The 21,920-nt window shown below is 34.4% G+C and overlaps 2 protein-coding genes across 2 annotated transcripts; both read left to right on the top strand.

Annotated features, from left to right (window-relative positions):
• The first annotated feature begins 6,346 nt into the window (after positions 1-6,346).
• Positions 6,347-8,545, top strand: LOC11445836 (RING-H2 finger protein ATL13). Its single transcript, XM_003610185.4, has one exon. It carries the CDS (start codon positions 6,673-6,675, stop codon positions 8,206-8,208), a length of 1,536 nt encoding a protein of 511 aa, XP_003610233.2. The 5' UTR covers positions 6,347-6,672; the 3' UTR covers positions 8,209-8,545.
• Positions 8,546-18,655: 10,110 nt separating this feature from the next.
• LOC25494261 (RING-H2 finger protein ATL56) lies at positions 18,656-19,633 on the top strand. The gene has a single exon (XM_013603088.3). It carries the CDS (start codon positions 18,827-18,829, stop codon positions 19,373-19,375), a length of 549 nt encoding a protein of 182 aa, XP_013458542.1. The 5' UTR covers positions 18,656-18,826; the 3' UTR covers positions 19,376-19,633.
• The last annotated feature ends 2,287 nt before the right edge of the window (positions 19,634-21,920 follow it).

The following is a 21,920-nucleotide window of genomic DNA, read 5'->3' as shown; positions in this document are numbered from 1 at the left end:
TATTCTCATACATATACTTACATCAAACACCCCAATATCTCACATCAATAATCACCAATCACATGTGTCATGAACAAATATCAATTCACAGTTATTCATACACAATCACCAATCACATTTATCATGAACAATCATTAAACACATTTCATGAACAATCACCAATCACATATATCAATAAGACTCATGTCATGATATGCACCTATTGACACATATATGCATGTGGTACCAAATCACCTCAGGGTCGTCACCCATATCCAGATCTCAAAAGATCTCTGCCAGGCCGAAGCCCTATAACGAATAAAACATCGTATCTAGATCTCAAAAGATCTCTGCCAGGCCGAAGCCCTATGATGAATAAAACATCATCTTAACACGACTATGATGCATGGACATGTAACAAGACTCGATAATGCGACAACAATCCACAATTTTCACCTCAATATACAGGACAACACCCAATTATATTGATTATCTCCACAACATTTGCATTATCAAGAAAACATGCCCACACACAATTAAATCATAGCATTCATCATCACACATCAACATGATTATCAATAATCAACAATGTCATTCAACATCAACTATCACAAATTCAAACATTTCTTACACATCTCATGATAAACATCATATCCAAAACAATCATTCATTCATACAACTTCACTTAGTTATATAAACATAGCCACCACAATACAATTGGTTCAAGAAACCTTTCCGACCAAAAATCATATCAAGTGACCACCGACCAACATTGACAACTCCGAGACAAACGACATAGACAAGTTGAAAATCTTCAAACAATCTTAATCGACAATGTAATCATGAAGTTAAGTCGCATCCGGATCATTAACATTAATCCAAGCACCACTTAAGTTCATATGAAAATCCCATTTGTACAACCTTTCACATTCCCACCTGAAGTATCGCTTTCTACTTGATTAAGATGTTTGACCACTCTTACAAGTATTACCTAAGTCTATATGAGATGTAGGTTCAACTTGCAAGCTTCATTAATTTACAAAAGTTGTTTTCGACAAAAGTTTGGAACTCCTAAAAACTCCCAAGTTAAGACTCAATTCAAGAATTTCAAGTTTAGGCAAGCAATCATTGTTCCAGTAGGTTTTAGGGGATTAACAGTAGTTAAACATGTTTAAAGAATCATTTAAGAAAGCTCGGATTGGCCCCCAAAGACCTGGAACAAAAGATCAAAGTGGCTGAAACTGAACATGTTCGCTTAAGCGACCACCTGGTTTGCTTAAGCGAACGAGTTACAGTAGCAAAACACTTAGTTCGCTTTCTGGTCGCTTACTGGTCGCTCACCAGTTCGCTCAAGCGACCACATGTTCGCTTAAGCGAACGAGTTCTAGTAGCTACCAGAAAACTTCGCTTACTAGTTTGCTCACAGTTCGCTCAGGCGAACTGAACCCAGAAAAAGCATGAGTGTTCGCTTACTAGGTCGCTTCAGCGAACCTCTAAGCGAACCTTCACAGGTTTGCAGAAAATGTTACGGGTTTGGTCCCCTTTTTACCTAAAATCCCCAATTTTGATCCCTCATTGCCCAAATGTGTTTCCAGAACATGTTTATAGGTCAATATGACTAAAAAGACTCACAAAGACTCAATCAAACTTGAAAACACTTGACAATTGGATCAATTCATCATTTTCATCAAAACACCAACAACATCTCATTTCTCAACAACAAACCAAGAATTATGCAAACCCAAGCCATGAATTATCATCAACAACATGACTAATCAACAACAACAATTGATCATGAAACATTTCACAATTCATCAACAACAATGCATAATTCACCAATTGGGCATATTTTCACACATACCCATTTTTCATACTTTGAACATACAATCCAACTAATAACAATTCAATCATTCATAACTTCATACATCTAAACATGTCATCACAATTAGAGCACGAATTTCATCACATATGAACAATTAATCCAATTAAGCACTTATCATACAAATAATTGAAAACTACAAAAGTGATTATGATGAATTCTAACCCCCTTACCTTAGTAGGTTAATCTCCTAAGCTTAAGCTTCAATTTTGCTCATAGCTTAACCCCAATCCTTGATTCTTCAAGTCCTCCTTTCTCTAACCATTTTCTCCTCTAGCTCCCACTTTCTCTCTCTATTCACTCCAAAATATCTTAGTGTAATGAAAGTGTGAGGAAATTTCTCATGAGTGTATGTTTTTGTAGTGTGTCTCACAATTGGGCCTAACCCTCAACTTAATGGACTTAACCCATTTCTTTTCAAACCAAAATGTTTCTACACTCCAAACGATATTTAACTAATAACGGTCGAGTAACGGTAAATTGTCACTAACGGTCACTAAACGGTAAAACCTTAGTTTACTCTAGTAACTTAGTAAAATAAATATTCTCACTAATCACTAAAAGTAATTCCCACCAAAATTATAATTTTACCCGTTCTCCCAAAATGACCAAAATACCCTTCTAACACAGAAACCCATGGAAATGCACCCAATGATGAATAATCACACACAAACACATAATAAAAGTAATTAAAATAAATCTAGCTAAAAATCGGGTTGTTACACGCCCCATCCCATCCTCGCATGGATAATTTTTTTTTATAAAAATAAAAATATTTTTCAGTCTCGATCACAATGTCTTAATGCATTATCTAGGATAGAGATAATGGCGATGGTTGACTATGGTGATAGAGAAGAGAGAGGTCGGGAGTGTGAGATATAAAAGGAGATAAGAGAGAACCAAGACAACTGATTGTCATATAGTGAGACTTTGACTATGTGAGTGAAATAACTTAAGGTTTCGATTTCTATTTATATAAAAGGGGTAATATTTGATTTCTACATTTGGGACGGGTTTAGGTATGAGTTTGGGGTAGGCATGGCAATGGGGTGGGGTGGGGACGGGTTTTACCTTTCCCATCTCCATACCCGATTCGCAAATTACTTACCCGTTACCCTACCCATACCCAACGGGGATGAGAAATTGAATCCCACCCCCGTCCCCGATGGGTTTGGGTATCCGCGCCCCATCCCCGCATTGAATAATTTTTTTTAATAAAAAATAGAAGTTTTTTTGCATCCCCAAGAGCAACGTTGTAATACATAATCCAACAATACGTTCACTTTAACATTTGTTAGAAGGAATGATTTAGTTGATCCATTAAATATCAATAGTAGTTTTTATTAACATGACATATCAACATGAAGTAATTTTTTACATTTGGGACGAGTTTAGATATGGGTTCGGGGTGGGTACCTATATACCTGTTACCCGTGTTTTGAAACCCAAACCCAGTCAAAACGGGAAAAACCCGTCAAATTGGGTTTGGTTCGGGCGGATAACCGTGGGTATGGGTTTTGTTGCCATGCCTAGTTTGGGGTCGGTATCTTTATCTTTGTTACCCATCCCGTACCTTTGTTGCCATGTATAGTTAGTTTATGTTTTCAACATGTTATTTATTGCTGATTGAAGAAAATGATGTATAATAAATAAGGGCATGTATGTAAAGAAATAGTTAATGTGTAACACCCCGTTATCCCAAAACAATTAAATAACAAATAAACATCAGAGTATATCCCAAACGGGCATGTCACACTACTTTTCATAATTTCTTAAATAGATTATAAAACTATTTAATAAACAACAACTTAAACAGTTTCTTCAAACTTTGCAGCGGAATATTTTCATTAAAAACAACAACATCAAATGTTTGATTCTCCACTAAACAGTCTTGGCATAAAAGCCTCATCAAAATAAATCCATAATCAAATACAAGGGCTACATCAGCATGTTCCAAAATTGATACATAGGAATGAAAATAAGCAAATAAATCCCATCCCGTACGTATCAGAGCCCTAGACATTGAGCCACCACCTACTACTCAGGATCACCTGCAAGTTACCCATAGGAAGGGCAACATTTTCAAGCAGAAGGGGTGAGATTCACAACAATAAATATAGATACAAAATTCATCAATTGAATCTAACACCCTAACATAATAATAGTTATTCAATATGAACATATACTTCATAAACAGCAACATCAACAATAATGGTAATCACAACCAATAACACGACTCATGCAACTACTCGACAACACCACTAAGACTCCTTGACAATGCATATGCATGTGGTACCAATTTACAGGGCAGAAGCCCTCACCGGATATTGAATGGTTAAAGCATTCATCAGGGCATAAGCTCTCACCGATTTGAACAATTAAAGTGTTCCAGGACATGAGTCCTCCCGCTTTGAACGACAAGGCGTTCCAGGGCAAGAGCCCTCCCGCTTTATATGCTTATGCAACTCACTCCACTTGTGTATATTTACATACAACTCGACAATGCATATACGTATATATGACCTACAACTCCATGATTAAACAACATGTATGATTTATTTAATTATAAACATACATCACAGTCATCAACATATCATTATAATCAATCCAACAATTCCAGAAAAATGCACAATTAATCATAATCATGCTTAGACATCAAGATCATTCAACAACATTCAAAACAGAATAAACAACTCAATTACTGGGCAACTCGCCTCGCGAGTACATCTACTCGCTATGGCGAACTCAAGGCGAATGAGAAAAAGGGTGCTCTCGGGAGTTTTGACATATTTCTCACTAAATCTTCATTTTTAAGCTCCCTATTCATCTTTTTAATCTAAAAATTATCCCAGTCCTCTCTAAAATCATCTAGGCACTCAAAACTATCCATCTTACACCTTATAACAACAATTCAAAAATCATGATCTCTCAGGCACTTGCTCGCCATGGCGAGTGGTTCTGCTCGCAAGGCGAGCCATGAAGTTGTTCACTCGCGAGGCGAGACGAGCTACTCGCCGGGGCGAGCGATGAACATCAGTACGGGCAGAATGCAGGTTTTTCCCAAAAAATCCCATTTTCCTCAAATTCACTCCCCAAATTAGTTTACAGATGCAAAACTAAGTGCTATATGCAACCAGAACCTAATTCTAACATCAGAACAACAATCTCTACACCCAAAACTCAATAATTCATCAATAACCTAAAATCCCCAATTTCTACCAAAAGCTTGTTAAACCAAAATCAGAATTCAATAACTACACTATTGAAGCAAACCTCACCCTTACCTTAATTCAGAAGGAAAAATGCACAGCAATTCAGGTTCACTTGGCTCTACTTGCTCTTCTCTCCCTTTTCTCCCAAAAGCTCTGTTTTGCACGTACACTGCTTTCTGACTATTTCTTTTCTAACTCCCAAAAATATAACTCCCCTTTATTTCATTAAACTCCCCTTAATTCTATTAATTCCTAATTAACTCCCCAACCTCCAAAATAATAATAATTCTTACATAATTCTAATTAATATTAAAACAAACTATATAATAAAATATAACACACCACATAAACCACAAATATTATTTAAAATCATATAAAAGACTCTAAATAAATCATAAATAAATAAACAACGACTAGGGCGTTACATAATGTACTTGGAAATAACAAAAGAGTTTTATAAAAAGGGATAATTTTTTTCTTCTAAAAAGGATGTTATAATTAGGGACGGATGTAGTAATAGTTAAAACATAATTTTTCTTTTGACAAAATAAAAGATATTCATTCATTCAAATTGAAAGAGTACATCGATATAATGCAAATTCGCTAAAAACAAAAAGGATGAATCTGTGAACAGGCTCACAGCATCCATGTTAATAGAATAAAACGACAAAGTACAAATGCCTACACATATGACTATATTTAAATATCCGGAATAAATGTTTCCAGATCTGTAACGTGGATGACGCCAAAGTCATTGATTGGATCTGCACTGGATCGAAGCTGATCTGGCAATCTGAAGCGATCAAATACCTGAGAGAAACAGGAAAAACAAACAACGTCGTACGAAGACGACGAAATCACAAAATAAAAAATGAAATAGATGTGAAATCACTTATTTCAATAAAAGGGAAATAGAAAAACGAGTTAGAGGAGTGATTTAGGGTCAAAAATTTAATCATTTCAAGAAAAAGAAACTAGGGTTTGTGTGACGGCTCACAGAAGAGAAAAGTTAAAACATAATTGATATCTTATAAAAATTGAAAACATTAATTATTTTGAGACAATTTTGTTACATGTCAATTGACAATTATCGTAAGACAAAGGTAGTAAAAAACAATCTCCTAGTCTTAAAAAAAGTCAAAAGGAAATAAAAAAGAATTACCTAATTGATGGTGATTTTACACAATGACAGATACTATGAGTCATTATCATTATGACGACCTGCAAATCATCATAAATTATCAATTAAACCAAATTAATTTTATATTTTGACATTATAATGCTTGCTCAAAGTCACTCACTCTTCCCACCTTACAGGCTCAAATCAAATCTACAAAACTGTTGTAATAAAACAAAACACAATCCAGGTACACAAATTTCTCCAAAACCAAACTCCTGTTCCTTACATCGTCCTTTGTCTTTTGACTCTTTTCTCTGCCACTCTCTCTCTTTTTTTTCATCCAACATAAAAAACAAAACTTTAGCACTAGATGATGGAATATTCAACAAAAGTTTAAACATTTTTCTGCGTCTTCAATCAAATCTAGTTGCATTTCAATAAAAAGTTTCAATCTTTTTTCTGTTTCTCTCTGACCCTTCAACATGGGTAGAAGTTTTGAGCCATTTCAAGGTGACAACACCTTTATGATTCCATCACCATTAGAACAACCACCATATTATTTTCAACCTCACCCACCATTTCCACCTATCACAGTTTCTACTCTAAGATCTAATAATAATAGTAATTTCAGTTTTAACAATAGCACCTTAAAGGTTAGTCCAGGTATTCTTATAATCATTACAATTTTAGCTATTGTTTTCTTCATTTCTGGTTTGCTTCATCTCTTAGTTAGATTTCTATGGAGACCTCAGAGTAGAGACCCTGATGAATTGGATGATGTTACTGCTCTTCAAGGGCAATTGCAACAGCTTTTTCATCTTCATGATGCTGGTGTTGACCAATCATTCATTGATACACTTCCTGTGTTTCTTTACAAAACTATTATAGGATTGAAAGTGAACCCTTTTGATTGTGCTGTTTGTTTGTGTGAATTTGAGCATGAAGATAAGCTTAGGTTGTTGCCAAAATGTAGCCATGCTTTTCATATGGAGTGTATTGATACATGGCTTTTGTCTCACTCTACTTGTCCTCTTTGTAGAGCTAATTTGCTCCATGATTTCAACACAAACAATTGTGGTTCTCCTTTGGTTCTTGTTCTAGAATCTGGTAGTGATACTTCAAGGGAAATTGTTCCAGAAAGAGAGGCTGCAATTTCTACAGGTAGTGTTGTTGGTAGGACTAGTTCAGTTAGGACATCAAATTCTCATCTTGGTTGTTGCGGAGACGGTGAAATCGGAGGTGATTTGGCTTTGGTTGAAAACGTTCCTGATCCAAAAGTTGAAGTTGGAGGAGATGGTGTGGAGAAAGTTGTTACTGTTAAGCTTGGAAAGTATAGGAATGTTGATGGTGGAGGGGAAGGAAGTAGCAGCAACAATGTGGATAACAGAAGGTGTTTTTCAATGGGATCATTTGCTTATATTATGGATGAAACTTCATCATTGCAGGTACCAATTAGAACTCCAATAAAGCAGCAATTGAGCAAGAAGAAGAAGAATGTTTTACCTTTGATTCCAGGTCATAGGATTGCAATGTCAGAATGTGATTGTGAATCTAGAAGAGATTTCAAATTTGCAAGCTTTGATTCAGCCAGAGCTGAGGATGTTGTTAAAGGTAGTACTAGTGAGGGTGCTGGTATTGGAAGGAGTAGAAAGGAGAGTTTTTCTATATCAAAGATTTGGCTTAGAGGAAAAAAAGATAAGAAAAATGGTGATGTAACTGATTCATCTAGAAGAGCTGTTTCATTTAGGTTTCCATTACAAAGCAATGTTGGTAGTGGTAATGATGATTTGAAGGGTAAGAATGGCATGTTTCATACAAGGAGTACTGTTTCTGAGATGGATTTTGGAAAATGGGAAAATGGAGGAGGAAGTGAATTTAGTGGATATGATGAGGAAAATCAAAGCTGCTATAGTATGGATTCTCAAGCTAGAGCACCTTCATTTGCTAGAAGGACTTTGCTTTGGCTCACTGGAAAACAAAATAAGGTTGTTCATTCATCAACTACTTCAACCCTCTAGTTCTTATCTTTCTATTATCTTACAATTGTAGAATATAGATTTATTAAACTAGATTTTTAGTGGTAGAAAGGTGCAGGAGGAAAAAAAATATATGATTAGTTTGTGGGATTTGAATACATCAGAGTTCTACATGAATTTTTTCTGTTCCATTGAGTATGAGTCCACCTTAGTGGAGGTGAAAACAATGTTAAGAGATTCTTTTGTTCACCTAGCCTATGTTTGTTTTTGCTGTGGATTGGGTTATCGCGGCGTGCGCTCATTGAAATCTTCAATTTGATGCGAGAAAAATGTATCAACGATACTAAACATACATTTCAATTTCAGTTTTCATTTGATACCGATGTTTTAAATAATTTTTGCGTTGCGACTTTTGTCATTGCGGAGATTCACCATAAAACATAAGTAACTGTAAATAAATTGACTGAATGCAAATTTGGTTGGTTGGTTGTTAGTTTTGGCAATCTCTAGATTTTAGAGCTTCAACAAAATAATAGTTCAACCATGATTTATCCATCCAAATTTACAATGCCATGTTATTTTTCCAAATTTTCAGTCAATCCAAATATGTACCAAATGGTATGGTATGTGGCTTTGGTCTACCTATGAGAGTTGACTAAAAATTTACTCACTCAACAAGAGTACATTTTATGTTTTTTCACACACTACTAGTATACTGGATTTGTAAGTTATGAAACACTGCGTCACCCTACAGCAGAGGAAACTCTTGACTCAACAGATGAAAGTGACGCAGAGGAAAAGTAGTTTTTTTGAGAAACCATGAGTGTGAATTATGTCTTTATGGAAAAGGTGACAACGTAGCAGAATTTGGTCCCAGTATTAAATGCTACATACAGGGACCTTATTAAAACACACATTATAATGGTTGAAATGAAAATTCAAATTCAAATTCAAATTTGAAATGAAATTGAAATGGCTTTCATCAATTCAATTGAAGGCTTTTAACCAGTGTTGATGTGGAAAGATTAGCTGAAATTGCTAAGGCAGGGATATGAATGCATTAAATTGTAGCAATATTGTGAGAAGCATGGAAAAGAGGTTAGCCAGGTAGGTGACATGACTCAATAGTAACATATTGATAGCTGTTTTTAATTAAGGTCACGAGAACGGTTGGATGCAGCTGTCTGCTGTAATTTCTGCACCTAACCCTTTACTTCACGTTATTATTCAACATGCATGTACTTGTCTCACATTTTTCTTTTTTGAGAGGTGTACTTGTGTCACATTGTTAAGCTTCCAACCGAACCAAGTATGGGTTTGTTTTTACATCCATAAAAATTGATTTCGAATTATTTGATTTTTTTGAAAGTTAGTTAAATGTAAAATGATTGTATTTGAGATTAAAAAACGATTTTAGACACAAATATTTTAAATTCTAGCTTCAAATTATAATTTATTCGGGAAACAACATCAATTTTAGTCAAATACATTCAAACATGTTAAAATCAATTTCATTTTTTTAGGCTTCTGTTGGGGTACTGCGTTTATAAATGATGAGTTTGAACAAAAGTGCGGCAGAAATACACGTTAACGTTGAAGAGAGTATTTATAGCTTATGGATATCACGGCATAGTAGTAGCTTTTGGATATCACGTCATAAACACATCCAAAAGCATGCAAACCCAAATGGGTTTTGAATGAGTTGCTTTAACCTAATAATATGACTCTATGTCACACTTAAGCAACCTTATATTTAAGTTCATCAATGTCATACCATTTTGAAACAATTCATTCATTATTTTTTCTTCTTAAAAAGTATAATTCTAATGAACTCACAATAGGTCCACACAAATTGTCTCAAAATTATGGAGGTCAACCCTTAAGAACAGTTGATTGAGCATGCTTTCGTCCTTATGGATTTAAGAAGGACATGGCAAGAACAACCATGACAACTACTCTAAGGATGTGTAGTGTTTATACGAGTTATGACACTCTAGCAAATATTTTGAGAGTGAACTTTAACTTCCAACAATATCATCAAATTGTTAAGTATTATTGGATATCCAATTGCTGTACTCGTACTTTGAATAATCTGCATGTCCTCTTCACTCTTCTAGAATGACGCTTTAGACTTTAGTTTGGTTTTTTTTTTCTGCCTTTTTGTCACTTAGTTTTGCTGACTTGTGCTTATAGATAACCAAATATGTAGGATTCAATGTATTTTGAAGACTACTAGATTTTAAAAGTGAAAGTGCATAGAAGATTATAAAAAGTGGCTGAAATTTCATTGGAATAAATTTATTATTGAGAGGGACAGATTCTTCTCATCAATCTGTAAAACATGTATCTCCTATTAAAGAAGTTGTGCATTTCTTTGTTAGAAAGGAGAATGAATACAATACAGGCTTTAAAAAGGCATTGGGTCATGAGGTGAGATTGATGGTTCTTCACAATTGAACTACATCTTTACTCAAATGTTAAAAGCTAGTAATGTAGCCGAAATTATGACAATGTCTCTCAATTATGTAATGTTCCATGTTTACCTTTGCTTTCTTGCATCACTAGACATTGTCACCACTGTATTTCCAAAGCTAAAAAATGTAGAGTCTGGTAAACATGCAATGCCAGAGTAGAAAACAATAGTTTTCAAACAAGCTCTTATTTGATGTTCAACGTCTATTTTTGGTAAAAAAGAATCATCTACATAACTCACAGTTATATACCAACATATACAATAATACAATACCTCATAACACGTACTAAATGAATGTAATCAAAATCTAAAGGAAGCAGCACCATCAGTGATGAACTGCACCTAAGAACAAGTTTGACTAGATCATGATCAGCGTAGATGATATTCAAGTTTCTCTTTCCGTTTAAGTGGCCCCCTTCTTTGAACTTCTTAGATTCGATAATCATTGAAATCGATTGAGTTGTGGTCAACCTTATCGACATTTCTAAGACTTATGTCATGGAGTTTGGTGCAATCTTATCAATGATTGTGAGGCCATTTTAAGGAAACAAGAATGATAATTAGACATCATTTATTTTTAGCTTAATTAATAATTTGGTCTCGTAAGTTATTTATAAGTTATAATTTGGTCTCATAAACTATTAATGTAATAAAATGGTCCCTTAAGTTACTCTTTGTCAGCCAATTAAATCCCAACCGTCAATTTTTTGAAAAAAAAACTTTAAATCATCCTATGTGGCAGATGACTGGGTGGAAAACGGGCAAATGAGTGACAATGATATGACATAAGTTTGATGGACATAAATTGGAGATGAAATTAGTTTTTTTTTTTTCTTTTCAATTTCCATTAATCCTCAATCGTACCTTGGTTCCTCTTCTCCTTCTCCATCGTTCTCTTCTTCTTCTTCTTCACTGAAATGCATCTTCTTCTCCTTCTCTTTCGTTTTCTTTCAATTCCACTATGTCTAATGTAAGCCAAAGCTCCAAAAGCCATAACAACAATAGGATTCAACAAAGGTCAACTCAACACTTTCACCGGGTTCACCCATTTCCACAGACTCACCATTTTGCACATCTTCACCAAAGTTATCCTCATGACCCATATCTTCTTCTGAGTCATTGAAGTCAATATCCAAAACACTATCTTCTTCTGACTCAATATCATCTCTCTCACCAATCAACTCTTCATCATCAATTCTCTCACCAATAACATCCTTTTGAATATTTATTCCTGAACTGGGCCCACCAGTTTCCTTTTCTTGAAAATGGCTTTTCTGACATTGAGAACTTCACAATGACACAAGTAATTTACTAAATAGCCCCCAGCGGTAGTTAACTATCGTTGGGCTAAGCGGCGGCAGCTAACAGCCGCTCGGCTCCAGCGGTAGTTAACTACCGTTCATATTGATGAGAGAGAAAAGTATCTGCACTGCAATTCACTTTCTTCATTCTTGTGGGTTTGATTCTTCACACTTGCTGTTGTTGTTGCTCTTTTTTAGGAACAAGAATGAGATTCGATCACATAAAACAAATACAAATAAATTGAATCAATGTCAACAAAACCTGAACCCATTTTTTTTCTTTCTATTTTTCTTCCACTGACATTTTACAACCAAAAATGGTGAATTGGTTTTTTTTGTGTCTTATGCTTTTCTATTCAGAATTAATAATTTAAGAACATACATCAATTCTAATAAAATCCAATTGTTAATTCTTCCATGGCAGATTGTGATTGTGCTCTTCAACAAATGTTCCTCTTTTGATGGCTTTCAAACAAAAGTTAGATTATGTTTTTTAACAATAAAAAAATAATAATAATGATTCCAATTTCTAATAGAGAAAGAAATGATAAGATGAAGAAATCATCCCACAACAACAACAACACGAGGAAGAAGAAATTTGACTCACCCATGTGTTTCTCTTTCCTACAATGTCACAATTTTCTTTTAAGTTGTATCTTATGAACGGTAGTTAACTACCGTGTGAGTCCAGCGGTTGTTAACTGTCGCCGCTTAACCCAACGGTAGTTAACTACCGCTGGGGGCTATTTAGTAAATTACTTCTGTCATTGTGAAGTTCTCAATGTCAGAAAAGCAATTTTCCCTTTTCCTTGTCCCAACTAGATTTCTTTTCCTTTTCCCAACATAACAAACCCCACTAGAAAATTGCTTTTCTGACATACAAAGCTTCATAATGACACATGGAAATGACGTTTTTACCCCTGGCGATGATGAACAACGTGATGGACGGTGAGATGGTGGTCGGAGGTAAGAAAGACGGAGGAAGAAGAAGCTCGAAGAGAGATGAGGGACTGGAATTCTGGAAATGTTTTTGTTTTTTAAATAGTGAAAATAATTATAAATTTTAAGTGGATTAAAAAAATATTAAAATTACACAGTCATCAAGACACGTCAGCAGATTCTGCTGACTAGTTTATGTGAGGGACCAATAGTGGAGGAATCTAAAATGATAGGGATGGAATCTAAACTTTTTTTTTACAGGGACTAAAACCGGAATTCGCTCATATTACAGCGATCAAAAGAGGTATTAACCCTTGATTTAATTCAGATATACCTTTCACTGCAAATATTATTTTTTTGTACTAAAGGTCAATCGTAACAGTTTGTTGGTGAAAACTCCTTGCCTTTAAATTCAATTGGACAATTGTTATGGGCAAACTAAGATGTTTCTGATAAGGCAGAGAGAGATAGTGGCTTGCTTAAATGGCTTAACTCAGTTTCTCTATGTTATGAAGGTGATCAATGATTCTGCCACAAGAAGGAGATAGTGGCTTTTGCATAAACAAGTTCCCAATATCTCAACTCATTGAAATAGCTCATTGATGTAATATCAATCAAAAGTAAGTATTGTATATCGTTTCCACACGGACTAACGCGATATTCAAGTCATTCAACAATCAGTATTGTTCTAAGTGTATGGATTTAAAATGTTTGTTTGTGTATACCTATATTCTACTTGACATAAAAATAAATAGAGAAGAGATAGGGCTATTTCGCTTGGGGTCAGAGACACTCAACCAAGCCTAACAACTGCAATCTCACGATCAAATAACAGATTCTAGATTTTTAAACGATATTATCACAATCACTCGACAATATCATTCGTGTCCAAATGATGTCGTGATTTCTAATGGACTATTTAAAAGTCGATTTCCCAAACTATTAAACAATCACAAAGTCGATTGGATCGTTTAATAGACGATTTCCCAACCTATTAAACGACCCAAAAACATTAAGGTCTAGATTAAAAGTGATTATCAAATATTAACATCTATGTCTAGAATGAAAACTTAAGATAGATTGTTATTCTATTTCTTAGACCCAAAAGTATTTGTCAATATCATTTTGAATCTCAATAAAGCATTAAACACAAGAATAACAACAATATTGAATAAATAAGCTAGAACCATATATTAAAATAAGAGTTTACATAATAGCTTGTTTGAATACCTCAAAACCCAGAAGGGTAGATGTAGCTACATATGTCTATGATAGCTTTGCAAAGGATGAAGAAGAGATGAAGACTCCATGCCTAGATTCATGATGTCTCAACAAATCTTGGGTTGAATCTACTTTTAACTACATTGTCTTGAATTTCTCTCTAGAAATACCATCTCTCTCCAAAAAAATGTGATACTGTTTGGTGCTGTTGTGTAGCTTCTTGTGTGTGGCAAAAAACAGTGATCCAAATATGATAAGGGTTCACACACAGTCGACATGCAGGTCTACATATTACCATACGCTTGAAGAGTTTCTAAACGTTAATCAAAATCAATGTCATTACACACTTTGAGGTCTTTCAGGGTTATAACGGGGCTTAGGTAAAGGTGAGATAATATTTGGATAAGTAGGCTACACAAAATTTGAGTAAGGAACTCCTACGAAAATTAAAGCAAAGATTAAATCCCTCATCCACCCTTTGAAACAACAATTGTAAAGGTACTAGAGATTATTTGTAACTATCGGGACAATCGAGTTTGAAATTACTCAGATTTTTCATTGTTTGTCCCCTTCTTCTTTTCATTCTATTTTGCTCTCTTTTTTTATATACCATTATTGTGTATATTTTTCATGCTTTTTTCTTTGTTCTCTAGTACCCCACCTCAAACTTAGTTGGTTGCAAATTCCAAAAGCAACCCCAAACTTATTGTTTAGCAACACCCTACTTAGCCTAACTCAAATATAACATTTTGGGTTAAATCTTAATAGTCTCTAGGCTAAATATGTAATTTGACTCTAAAAATGTGATATGACGGACTGTCATCACTCATGCACTAGAAGACACAACTCATTCTGAACTGAAAAGAGAAGAAATTGGAATGTTGGAAAAGAAGCCGAGGAGATGAGATCATGAGCCAAAGCTTTGAGTGATGATGCAAAGAAACCTATACTTGTTGGTGGATCTCTTGAAGCAGTAAGACCATTAAGCTTTAGACTTGGACCTCAAATTTTAGAAAAAAAAATCACTACACGTGCTCCACGGTAGTTAACTACCGCTGGAGTTTTTTTTTTTTTGTTGTATACATGGAATGGTAGTTAACTACCGTCAGGGGTAAAAACGTCATTTTCAGGTGTCATTATGGAGCTTTGTATGTCAGAAAAGCAATTTTCACCCCGCTACTTTCAATATTGGGCTCTTCAATGTTGGGCTCTTTGTCCATACCAAGCTCATTATCAACAAGAGCATTACTTTTCCCACCCTATGCCTTTCCTCGCGCGCCCTATTTTTTTCCAAAATTATCCTCGGAGCATTCCGAATTATATAATCCGGAATGATGTTTTCTTTTGTTAAAGGGTGAAAAAATGACTAACGGGTTTTTCCGGATTTTGCAATCAGGAAACTTCAAAAAATAGGGCGCGTTACATGATGTTAACACACTTTTTCAAGGTAAAACGGATTATATAATCCGAACTGTATCAGCACAAATTCTAAACATGTTTGTAACATGGATAGTCATTTTAGGGACAATATTAATCTTTCTAACTCTCATCCTTCTGTTTTGGGTCATTGTTACCTGTTCTTAGTCAAAAATCGGGTTTTCAGACTACTTGATCGGATTGCTCTGAAACTTCCGAGAAAATCAGAAAAAATTTCAGGACCATCACTCCCGTAGAAGGGACTTCTTATGGGTCTCCGCCCCTCAAAATCCAAAATTTCATCGTTTAGACCCATTTTTCATTTTTTTTTAATTTTTAATATTCTCATAAAAATTCGAAAAAAATTGCATTAGTTTTATTTGATTTTTAGAATATTTTGGTGCTATTTTTATATTTTTAGGATTTTATTTGAAAGGTTTTTAGCATCTTTTACTTAGTTTTTTTGTTGTTTTTAAAAGCAGAACTCAAAACTGCTGAAATGTGAGAGAGTCTGATGGCTGATTATACATAAGAATTTTCTGGATTATAAAATCTGAAATAGTAAACATGAATCCAAATTTTAAAATCCGGAATGCATAAGAGCATTTTTGAAAATTTTACAGGGCGTGGGAGAAGGCCATAGGGTGGGAAAAGTAATAGTCTATCAACAATACCACCCATGCAGCATTACAGTCTTTATTAATTCTAAACCCAAATCGAAGTCTATTTTGACCATTAATAACCACTTCATTAGGCCCTAATTTAAAATACTCTAGTGATGGATATTCTTCAATTATAAGGTTTGACTTTGAATGAACAACATATAAATGGACCTTGTCAAACATAGTAACAATGTTTTTCATTCTCTTTGTACCTAAGTCATCCCTCAAGTTAACAAGCATATTGACATCTTTTGGGTCATGATAGCGGAGGGAATCTATGCCTATGTAACCCATTTCCTTCAACCCACCTAAGACTTGAAAATATGACAAGAAATCAGGATCAAGATACCAACTTTCTTGAAGCCTATCATATTCTAAGTGATGGAATCTACGAAAATGACCCCTGTGATGGAGAACACATTTATATGTACCCTCCAATTCAGAAACACATAAAACCCTAATATAGAAACATATATCAAAGTTTAGTACAAGACAAAAACAACAAAACAAATAGATGCTGCCTATCATATTCTAAGTGATGGAATCTACGAAAATGACCCCTATGATGGAGAACACATTTATATGTACCCTCCATTTCAGAAACACATAAAACCCTAATATAGAAACATATATCAAAGTTTAGTACAAGACAAAAACAACAAAACAAATAGATGCTTTTTCGTGTATTACTAAAGAATGATGGGTTAAACTTGAAAATATGCTCAAAAAATCGATTTTAGAGGAGAAATTTGCAAAACCCTAATCTCAATTTTTTTTGTTTTTCAACAGTAAACACATATTCACGAGTTTGAATAATGAAGGAAGAAGGAAAAAGATAAAAATACCTTAACTGTTTCACGATTTTCCAGATTCTTCTTCTTCTCTTCGTCGTTCTTTCTTCTTCTTTCTCTCTGTCATTCTTTCTTCTTCTTTCTCAGATATGTTATGTCTTCTCTTTGAAATGAGACCTTCTCTCTCTAAGAACTAAAGTCTATCAGACTTATGCCATGTCATCATCACTCATTTATCCATTTTCCACCCAGTTATATGCCACACAAGATGATTTAACGTTTTTTTCTCAAAAAATTGACGGTTGGGATTTAATTGGCTGACGGAGAGTAACTTAATAGACCATTTTATTACGTTAATAACTTATGGGACCCAATTGTAACCTATAAATAACTTAAGAAACCAAATCATTAATTAAGTCTTTATTTTTTTATACTTATTAAAGACCTCATTTTCTTATCACAAATATGACATATATATCACACCTGTGTCTATTAATTAGACATCAGTGTCTTATCACAATATAACAAATATAATACATATTAGACATCTTTAAATATTAATAAAACATCTTGAATTAGAGCTCATTTTCTTACAATTAACATAACATCTATATCACACTGATGTCTATTAATTAGACATCCTTTATCACAAATGTAACATATATGATTGTAAAACCATTTTAAGTGAACAACAATGATTGTTATACATCCTTTATTTCAATCTCGCATAGTCACGATGGTCCATGAATAACACATATATATATTTTTTTATTTTATAATTTTTAAAAATACTGAGTTTAAATTAGTGTCTCTTTATTTTCTTTTGATTTAATAATATTTAGAGTGATCCAAATGTTGGTGGTGATCAAGAGGTGTCAACTTATTTGAGATGTTTTGATCCGTCAAGTGATGCTTATGCAATCCTTTGTTTAGAAAAACAAACAAATCATATTCTTCCGTTCTTGATCGAATGGCCATTGACGAAGGATTGCATGAAAGTCCTTACTTAATTGGGTCTCATATATATATATACATCATTCATTTATTACTTTTCGATAATAGTACTAAATAAGCACTTTATCCTGTAACCCCATCACTAGAAAAAAAATCATTAAATGAATTCACTAATAATTAATAAGTTTATATCATTATCTATCAATAAATCTCTATCATTACATCTCAATTTTTAATGTTTAATAGATGCGAGATCAAATACTCTCTCTATAACTACTACTTCACACATTAGATGATCTCGACAATATAAAAGCGATCCAACAACCCCAATTGATGCAGTGTTTGGATTTCCTGCTATTACAGTAGGACGCTGTAACAGATGAGGACCGTTCGATTTAAATCAATTACTGAAATTATTTAACTGCGTTAAATTTGTGTGCAATCTGAGCCATTCAATGTGATTTGAACGACTGTGATTCATTCCAGTGTGGAACAGTGTGCTTTTCTATAACGCCAAATTCAAATCCGTAGTTTAACCAACTTTACAGAGATTTGATCTCACCCATTCATTACTCATGAGGCATCAATTACTCTCTAACGGAGGGGAATCTATAGCAGCATATGCCCCTTTGGAATGAAATGGAATCCGTGAATTAATTTGGTTTGAAGATAAAAAGAAAGATAACGACGATAAATATAAACAATACCCCCAACCCAAACAAACAAACATAGATTTATTATAAACCCGTGGACCGTACCCGCCGCTAGATTTGTAACTACATCTACGCGTATCCCGACCCTTCCTTCATTTCTTCTATATTCCTTCCTATTTGTTTAATTCCTATTCCAAGCTTCTGTTATTATTGCCACCATTTTTTCAAACCTTCAATTTCAACCACGACCATGCCTCCTCATCATCACCATGGCGATCCTGAACAACCAAAACCAAACCCTAATCTCCTCTCCCTATTCCTCAAACCCATCATCATGCTTCTTCTCACATCCCTCTTCTTCCTCTTCCTCGGTTTCGCCGCCTTTCTCCTCCTCAACCTCTTCCTCTTAGCCGGTGCTCTCCACCGTCTCCGTTTCCGTCCTACTCCAACTCGACGTCTTCAATCTCTCACCGACGCTTTCCTCCCTCGCGAAATCAACAACCTCCCCAACTTCCGGATAACCAAAGGATCCGTTTCCGAACCCGATTCTCGTTGTGCTGTTTGTTTGGATGGTTTTCGTAATGGTCAATGGTGTCGAAATCTCGCTGCTTGTGGTCATGTTTTTCATCGGAGATGTATTGATACGTGGCTTCTTAAGGTTGCCACGTGTCCTACTTGCCGTACACCGGTTCGGTCTAACCCTCAAACTTCTCAAGGTTCGGTTGTAGAACAAGATGAAGAAGGTTCTTCACGATTTTGGAATTGCTCTAATAACAACAATGGTTTCACCCTTTTGTAATAATAAATAGCTTGTGAGTTTTTTTTTTTAGCTTTTTCTCAGGCTATGTAATATTAATGTTGAATGAATTTAATCTATGAATGTATAGTAGAATAGTATTAGTAGTTAGTACCCTTGTGCTTGAATTGCACGAAGGTTATTTTTTTTTACATGTTTCCCATTTTGGAGGAAGCTAATTTGTGGGGGATTGTGCTTTTGTAATCTTATGATTCTCAGAGTAGTTTTTAATGGAATTGTCTTCACCCGAGTTTCATTTCATCATTTTTGCACAGTCCTTGATCCTTAGATTTTGGTAGTTTTATTGTTTGCTCTCAATTGCTTGGTTCAATTTGTTTGGATCATGATTACAATCTGCCTAATCAATTGCGTTCTCTAATTGGTTAGAGGTCCTGTTTGTGTATGGCAATAAGCTATTTCCATAACAAAACAAAAGATAAAATATAGGCTAGCTATTTTGATATACGTTTGTTTTTATTTATCCTTCATAGATTATGAAAATAAGCGGAGAACAACTTATAGACATGTTATAAGATATTTCCATAAGCTCTCTTAAATTGTCTCATAAGTGTTTATGGTAGTAGGTAAACTCAGATATACCAATCCAAAAAGCCAATGAAATTTGGTGTTTTAACTTGTGTTCTTGATGAATGCATCCCCCTGTAAAATTTTGACATGAAGTCCTTGCTCTTTTTTTATATAAAGGACATATTAAAGAAGCAAAGGACATATTAAAGAAGATTGATTATTTTCTGATTGGGCATGGGAGCATGGTTGTCGAAATCAGGATCCGACTAAAGATCATTGGGATATAGAAAAAGCGTAGATTGTAGGATAGTAACAAGGATTGTAAGATCTTCCATAATAGACAAAATTATAAAAGTAACTACAAAAATCTATAATATCATCTGAAACATCATAATAAACATCGTCTAAAAACGTGAAAGATGTGAGGGAATTGAAGTACTGTCTTTTTGGAATTGCACAGTGAGATTGAGAAGGAATTGCACAATGGACTTGTTTTTATAGAATAAATAAAATATGAGAGGGAATTGATTCATTGAATGAATTACAATTTCAGAGAAGATGAGAAAAAAATCCCAATTTCCTAACCTAATGATTCAATTAAACACCAGCAAGTCCCAAAAAAACGAAATTAATGATAGATTATGACCTTTCAAAGCGATACGGGTTGAAATCGCAATAACCAACCCGGGTCGCAACCAAATCGGATCAGGTCAACGTCATCTGAACCGCCCAAACCCCTTCTTTGAATCGAAAAAAAAAAAAAACGATTCGCCGAGTTTCCGTTTTTCCTCGGCGCGACGCCCAATCCGTCGCGATCTCCGATCTTCAACCCGCTCCAGATCGGTGGTGGCTTGTTGAATCGCAAGATCGTACGATCTTGAGAGTTAGATCGCTCGTTAATTACTGTATTGTTGTTATCAAGCAATCCTTCACTCTTTCCTCCTGTTTAATACCAAGATCTTTAACATAACAGATATTATGTTTGAAGGAGATAGAGACAAAAACAATGAGTAGAAAGCATTTTATATATTGAATAAGACATTCTGTCATTGTTAGATGCATGACAAATTGATTAGTGTAGCATTTCCCGAAATTGACTTTGCATTGGAGTACACAAGTGTTGAGATTATATATTCTTAATCAGTTTATAGTTGTATTTTTTGTTTATGCGGACAATTTATGGTTGCATTGTACTGGAAACTTATATATTTTGGTAAAGTTGTAGGGATTAGACAATATTTGCTTATAATCTAGATATAAGTTCATAATAGTTACAGGGAGATAGCTGATATTCGACCTGTGTCAAAGATTATGAAAGTAGTGTGCGCTGTTGTGTTGTAACCTTGTTTTCTATTTCTAAAGTAGTTTTATGCCCATAAATCGTCAGTAGAAATTATTTGTATACTATTATGGAGATTTAAACGATACCATCTACTGCCTCTTGCACGATGCAACGGCCTCTACGACTAGCTAGAGACAATGCCTGATCTTGTGCATGCTTACAACATTTTTAATTGAAGTTGGATGAGGACTGGGATAGACTTGTGATTATGACAACCTTATCTCTGTGGGGGGAGACCACCGCAATAGATAATGTTGTTATTGCCTGTTGGTAAACATTGTGGCAACTATGAAAGACAAAACAAAAAAATAATATGAAAGTGGTTACTCCGTATTTATTTTTATATCTTTTGGTTCCAATGTGTCTACACTATAGTGTTTATTTAAAGGGAAAACACCTAAAGGATTATTAATATTATTATTGTTGCAGTTCAAAATGAAATAGTTAGAGTATTATAGGATGTCAATTGTGTGACATAATATCAGATGACATTGGTCCATTTAATGTAACACCGTGCTACACTTAATATAAATTTTTTGAACATAAAAATATGTGAAAGAGAGAGAAAAAAAAAATAATTGAATTGATGTATTTATTATAATTGGATTGGTCAATGTCAATGACATTTCCATTTTAATGGTATATATAAGTGAAGTCCATTATATATCCATTTTAAAA

Source organism: Medicago truncatula, chromosome 4 (genome assembly GCF_003473485.1).
Source record: "Medicago truncatula cultivar Jemalong A17 chromosome 4, MtrunA17r5.0-ANR, whole genome shotgun sequence".
Lineage (NCBI taxonomy): Eukaryota > Viridiplantae > Streptophyta > Magnoliopsida > Fabales > Fabaceae > Medicago > Medicago truncatula.
Note: the sequence above shows the minus strand (reverse complement) of the source record. Positions and strands in the feature narration are given on the sequence as shown.